This window comes from Emiliania huxleyi (genome assembly GCF_000372725.1).
Source record: "Emiliania huxleyi CCMP1516 unplaced genomic scaffold EMIHUscaffold_702, whole genome shotgun sequence".
Lineage (NCBI taxonomy): Eukaryota > Haptophyta > Isochrysidales > Noelaerhabdaceae > Emiliania > Emiliania huxleyi.
Genome location: NW_005196740.1, coordinates 1 through 7072, shown reverse-complemented (window position 1 = coordinate 7072; position 7072 = coordinate 1). Strand labels below are relative to the sequence as shown.

General features: G+C 62.8%; 1 protein-coding gene across 1 annotated transcript; it reads right to left on the bottom strand.

Moving 5' to 3' along the window:
* Positions 1-2847: 2847 nt before the first annotated feature.
* Positions 2848-3174, bottom strand: EMIHUDRAFT_58458 (hypothetical protein; the record flags this gene model as incomplete). The annotated part of the gene is made up of 1 exon (XM_005761538.1): positions 2848-3174. A coding segment is annotated over one exon (327 nt), but the record flags the coding sequence as incomplete, so codon positions are not given.
* Between the last annotated feature and the right edge of the window lie 3898 nt (positions 3175-7072).

Below are 7072 nucleotides of genomic sequence, written 5' to 3'. Positions count from 1 at the left end.
CGCGTCCTGTGGATGTACCTTTGTTGCGCGCCGGAAACGACTCGACGCCGCTGAGATCGGAGATCAAGCTCTGACAGGTCGCACGTCGCTCCTTTGACGCCGACGTGATTTACCCGTGCAGATCACATCAGGACACGGTCTCGACGCGCTCGGTACGACGCCTGCGACCCGTATCGGGTCAGGTGGCACGACGCTCATCGCGCCTGCCAGCGCTGCCGTGCAGGTTGCCACGACGAGGTCGAGAACGCTTCTATACGCTCGCCGAGCCTTCCTTTCCATCCCATTAGGCAGCCTGGGAACGGTGGCGATCAGAGGCAAAGCCTACGAGGGGTGGTGGAACCACATGTCACGGCTACTGCCGGCTCGACCCCACGATAGCCTCCGGAGGCTGACTTTGCGGCACCATCATCGGACGATGTCGACGAGTTGGGTCGCTCTCGCGGTAGCCAGATGACCTCTCATACTAGGAGCATCGGCCATGGCCGCAGGGAGCGCGGGGGAGGGCGCTGGAAGCAACACGGAGCTCCGTTGGAGACGTTTTCAAGATTAGCGTGTCAGAGTGAAATGGCACTAGCCCGATCGGTCCGCTCTCCCGCTCAACTCGCTTCGCTCTGCAATAAACACGTGTACAACTATCAGAAACACTGCTAAAAAAGCATGCGCGGCGCGGGCGGATGACTAGGGGAGAGAATGCGGAGAGACTAGCTCGCAGGTAGATGTGCTCAGCCAAGGGTAAGGGATGAGGGGAATGTGTGTCAGTGTGAGGGGTGCACCAACCGCATTTTGCCTTTGAAAACTGAACAGTTTTTTTTGCTAAAAAAGCATGTAACACAGAGAGAGAGAGAGAGAGAGAGAGAGAGAGACCGCCAATGGCCGTTATCCGTTAGTGCGGACGTCGCCGCGGCTCGCCTCTGCCGCGGCGGCTGCTGCGCGCACGCGGCGGCGCCGCTCTCTCGCGAGACGGCTGGCGACGCGGCTCGCCGCCGACGTACGGTGCGCTCGTCCGACGGTCCGCTGCGTGGCGTGCGCGGCGCTGCGCACCGCTCTGCGAGCGCTTCTGCGCCTGCACTGCCTGTCTCTGTTGCTGCTGGTGGTGGTGGTGCTGCTGCTGCTGGTGCAGATGCTGCTGCTCGCGCGGCGCGGCTCTGCGACTGGGCTCGACGCGCGCGTCGCGAGCGTTTGACGCGGCGGGCGGCGTCGGGCAGGTGCGCTTCTCTCTCGGGTGGTGGTGGTGGTGGTGCTGCTGCTGCTGGTGGTGCAGATGCTCCTGCTGGTGCGGCGCGGCTCTCCAACTCGACTCGGTGCGCGCGTCGCGGCTATCTGACGCGGCGGGCGGCGTCGCGGGCGGCAGCGATCGCGGCTCGACGGTGGAGGATGGTGGACTGGTGGCTGGAGGCTGTGCTGGTGGACCTTTGACTAACTCTCACCCGCCGCCGCTCCGGCGGTGAAGCGGCGGGGATCGTCAGCGGATCGACGACTAGTTCGTGCTCGGACTGCCTCGCAGTCAACCCGTCGTTGAGGCTGGCCATTGCCTGCCTCCGACCCCGGTGTTTTGACACCCAACACTCTACCTTAGCTCCTGAGGGGCGCGTGGTTGTCACCACGTAGTATGACTACAGCCCACCACAGACACCCTCCCCCACTCCTCACGTGTGTTCACACCCTCACCCTCTCCTCTCTCCTCTCTCTCTCTCTCTCTCTCCTCTCTCTCCTCTTGTCTGTGCTGTCTGCCTGACTCAGGCACTCAATCTGCCGATGCGAGATTGTGTGTGGGCTGCTCCGAGGGGGCCCTCTGTGCGATCCGACGGGTAGGGGGGCTGTGCCCGGGCGGTGTCCGGTGTGGAGTCCCCTTCTGATCCCGCCTGGGATGTTGGGTGTGAGGTTGTGGCGGCTTCGATCCCAAGGGGGGGAGCTGATCCCACTCAATAACCAACTCTCAGGGGCAGTAGGTGGGCGAGCTTCAGGCACGCTCATCTCGATCGTCAAGACGTCGCTACGCGCGGTCTTCCGCGGGGGGAGCTGCGTCGACGGGTGCGGGACCGCGGCGCAGCCAGTGCCGCGGCGAGGCCTCCGGCTGTTTGCGGCGGGCGGCTTGCTGTTCGCTGCGATGGCGAAAAACTCGTCTCGCCACACGCCAAGGGCTTATGCCCTGGCGAGACGTGAGGCGCATGCGCCCAGGAGGGGAGGGGGCATGTGTAACGACACTGCTAGAGATGCCTTTCGGGGCCCAGAGATAAAACTTCTGTGATGCCATGCGTGACCTAGTAGTGTCCCCAGCTATGGGCGTGTCCACGTTGGAGCCAGGTGTGGTGTGGGCGCGAGAATAGCTCCGCCGTTCATGGAGGCAACCGATGCGAGTCGACTGGTGTGTGTCGTCGTGGTTTCGTATCAAGACTTCTCTCTCTCTCATGTAACACAGGTGTCGAGTGGGCGCAGTGTCTCCTGTCCCATCTCCTAGGAGGTTCGTTTTATTTATTTATTTATTCGCAATGCCTCTGGCCACACCGTATTTTGCGTATCGGAAGTCCTCTGTGACAGAGCACAGAGGACGATACGGCACAGAGGGGACGATACGGCGGCCGTATAGTCCCTGTATAGTCCTCTGTCACAGAGGACTATACCGTGGCCAGAGCTCTGTCCCGTCTAGAGCCGTACCACCGTCACTCGAGAAAGCGCTCCACGGCTGTTGCTGCGTCGGCGCGCAGTTTGCAGCTCGGCCCCTCGCCGCTCTCGTCTTTCCCCAGAATCTTATACCTGCCACACGTCACCAGGTGGAGTGAGGCGATGTGGGCTGTGGGGCGAGAGTCGGGGGTCGCACGGGTCGGTTGGGTGCAGCGAGGAGGGGCGCCACCGATTCTCCGCCACGAGACGGTAGACGCCGTCGCGCACGGGCGCCGGCACGGACACGAGGCTGCTCGCGAGCACGTTGAGCGCCGGTCTCTGCAGTACCTGACCCACGCGGAGGGCAGCGGACGACTGCGTGTAGAACGAGCCGTCCCTGTCGATCACCACGAAGGTGGAGAGATCGTCTGCGGACCGGCCGCACGACTGCAGCAGCTCGCGACCACGCGACGACTGCAGCGAAGCGAAGCAGAAGAGCCCGCCTGGGTCGTTGTCAAGCACGAACGTGACCCAGCGGTTGCAAAAGTTGCACACCCCATCGAAGAGGATGATGCCAGCGCGGCCGTCGGGCACCGTACCCGGCGGTACAACGCCCGAGAGAGGCCCGCTCACCGCGCCTCGCAGCGGCTGATGGCGCATCGCAACCACGCGCCTCGAGGCGAGAGGCGGGCCCACGCGCAGCGCAGCGGCACTGGAGAGAAGGAGCGAGGCGAGCATTCTTGGTGTACCTCTGTTAGTGCCAGAGCGAGCGAGCGAGCGAGCAGCTGTGTGTCGCTTCTTGTAAAATTCTTGGGATAAAGTTGAGAGAGATTTTTAAAGACCAACAAGAAATCACCACCCGTAAAATTGACGCACTGAAGACGGCATGGAGGGTGAGCCACACCGAACGTACCGAGCGAAGAGCCGAGCGGAAGGAGGACGGGGAAGATGACTCCGAGGAGGACGAACCAGTGGAAATCCAGTTGTCAGATGTCACGATGCATCCGAAGGGGACCCCAGCGCCGGCATCATCCGTAGAGGCACGAGTGTTCGAAGAGAGAGTGGACCTGAGCAACAACATGACCTGTAGGCAAATGATCGGAGTGGGAGTCAGAAACGTGGTCCTTGCGCGAGGGGAGCTCGATAGACTCGAGGGGCCAGGATACGCCGCGAGGAGGACGGAGTTGCGCCGAAAGGCGAAAGAAGCCGCGAGAACAAGGGACCGGCAGGCGGCGGCGTCACAGGACGAGGCAGAAGGGAACGACGCGACAGAGAAGGAAATGACAAGGGAGAGAACGACGAGAGTGGGACGACCGCGAGGTGGCATGAAGGTTGCAGCGAGAATCGGAGAGAGACTGCGAAGAGAGATAGGAAGAGGCAGACTCCCTAGGGTGGGCGACGGCTAGCGCACCACACACCTCTCCTTAAAATCCCTGTGTGGTGGCGGCGTGCCGTCCTCCCATCCCTCCCTTGGGTTGTCTGTTTTCTTTCTTTCTTTTCTGAAGATGGGACCCTGAAAATCCCTGTGTGGTGGCGGCGTGCCGTCCTCCCATCCCTGCGTCATGGGGGGTAAACCCTGCCCAGCCCAGCCTCCGTGTCGCGATGCGCTCCCCACTCCCGTTCCCCAGTGTCCCTGATCGTCCGCCTTGAAAATATCTTTTCCGCGAATCGTTTCATTCCCGGCAAAGGCAACTTTGCGCTCGTCCAATGGCGGCAGCAACGGCGATAGCTCGCGTGTGATCTCTCGCACCGCATGGCGGCCGACAGGGTCGAGGGCGGGGCGCACACGCTCCCACCAATCGCGGAGGCCTCGGTCAGCAGTGAGGCGAGCGGCGACACGCAGCAGAAGCAGCAAATCCTGAGCAGCATCTCTGCTGCCCTCTCCGCCGCGGACACCGAGAGGGTGGTGGCTGGCCTGATGCAAGCGGATAGGGTGCGCCGCCCACCCCTGCCTGCCACTTGCCTCCTGCTGTGGCCCCGCGCCTCGCTCTCACTCGCGCCTCGCTCCCGCTCGCGTACCGGCTCAGCATTCGGTTCCTCTGCCTCTGGCGCTCGAATTGCAAGTGGAGGCTCGGGTGCAGTAGATGCTGAGTGCAGTTTCGTGTAGCAGCTTGGAGCCAGGCCATGGACGAAAGCTCTTAACGTGGCCCCCGTCGTCACACGACACCCACGAGTGCATGGCTGTGTTCGAGCTGCAGCCACCGCGTGATGAGATGACCCTGCCTTCACCTCCAGGCTCTGATCGCTGCGACGGAATCGCGGGGGGGGAGAGATCCTGCTGCGCCGGTGATTACATGCAGCACTGGCGTAGCGGCTGGGGATGCCATCAAAGGCCGCGACGCGGCGAACGAGGCAAAGCGGGCGCTGCCGAGTGGAGGTGGCGGTATACCAGATGCGGCCTCGCGGCTCGCTCGTCGCAGGCGGGCTGGCAGAGCTGCCGGGGGCGGACGGGCTCGCTGAGGCTGAGGCCGATGGGGGTGGGCAGGCTGGCCGGCCGGCGGCTCGATTCGCCGCGCCCCTCTGGAGGCGACTTCGGGCTGCGAGTACCGTCGCCAGTGCGGCTGCAGCAACTAGGAGCAATACTGGTTTGGAGGCGGTGGACTGTGCTGACAAATCGACGGTGTGGGAAGTCGATGGAGGGCCAGAGGGGGGAGTGAACGGTGTCGCGCTGGATGCAGCGCCCTCTGATGGCGAGCAGCTCCTCCTCTCCTCCTCGCGCCTCTTCAACCCGACGACCGTCCGGTGACGCCCTCTGCCAAACCCCAACAAACGGGAGCCAAGAGACGCCGTCTCGCCGCTCTCTCGCTGTTGTCTCTTCTGCCACCGCCCTCGACGCCCCCCCTCCCTTTGCTATCTTGCCCGACACCGCCCTGCCCCTCAGGCGGGCGGCGGCCTCCATTGGCATCGACCTCGCTTCGCCGTCGATCGACACGCTGGTGGCCGAGTGCCGCTTGCTACCATACGCCATCGCACTCATGCGTGCGCCGCTGCCGAGTGGCTGGCGCGAAGTGTCCGTCAACGGGGACATTGCCTTCCAGGACCTCGAGTCGCGAGAAGTGCGCCGCATCCACACACACACACACACACACACACACACACACACACACACACACACACACACACACACACACACACACACACACACACACACACACACACACACACACACACACACACACACACACACACACACACACACACACACACACAGCTCTTCCCACCCGTCCCTCCCCCTTGGCCCCTGGCGCTGAGGGAGGGTGTAGAGCATGTAGAGTGTAGAGCGCTGTAGAGCTGTAGAGCTGTAGAGCGTTGTAGAGCGCTGTGAGCGCTGTAGAGCTGTAGAGCTCTACGACCGATGCAGATGTAGAGCGCTATATAGGCCCTCTACAGCGCGAAATCTCTACAACAACTCACCATCACGGTCGCTCTCCGACATGAGGCGCGTTGCGCTTTCCACAGTGCTGCCCTGGGCCTGGCCTTCTGTTGCCCGCCCAATGGGTGGCGCAGGTGCCGTCTGGCCGAAGGCTCTTCCAGCCATATCTCGTGGTGTGTGTACACTGCACAGTGGTTTCTTTATCTACATCGATGTCATGTATGTCACGAGGCCCCGCCGTGCAGGGCGCTACGGGCTCCCTCCGGCCGAACGGGTGCCTCTGCTGCAGTGGCATGCCTCACGGCTGCGACTGGCCGGTGCCTCGGCGCGTCAGCTCGGCTCGGCGTAGCGATCGTGGCCAGCGCAACTCGCCTGGACTCAACGCTCAGCCAGGAGCTCCCGCACGCGCTGGCGCGAGTCATGGCGCATGCAACGCGCAGCAACTGGCGGGAGCGGCGAGTCAGCACGCAACGCCGTTGGAGCGGCCGCAGGCAGGGGGGCGCGGGGCTGTGCGAGCTGTGCGTCGCTGCTCAGGCGTAGTCGCGCACCCAGAGGTGAAGGCAGAGGTCACCGCGAGCATAGCTGTGTGGGAGAATCCCCGAAGCTGAGAATCCCGAAGAAGAAAACGCGGCTCGCTGACATCAAGGTCGCTGCGTCCTGCGAGAATTGAAAGAGGAAGAGGCAGACGCTCAAGGGTGGGCGACAGCTAGCACCATACTCCTCCCCTTAAAATCCCTGTGGCGGCGTGCACACACACACACACACACACACACACACACACACACACACACACACACACACACACACACACACACACACACACACACACACACACACACACACACACACACACACACACACACACACACACACACACACACACACACACACACACACACACACACACCGACCTCCCATCCCTCCCGCTCCCCCTTGGCCTGGAGAGGAACTTGAGATCCCCTGCGTTTCTAAGTCTTAAGCGCCAGATGGCGCGGGGGCAGCTCTGTTTCGCTCCCCTTCCTTTGCTTGGCTCCACTCGCTAACGCTCGGCTCCCCTCCGGGTCCGCTCGGCGTCAATCCGAAGCACAAGGGTCTCGG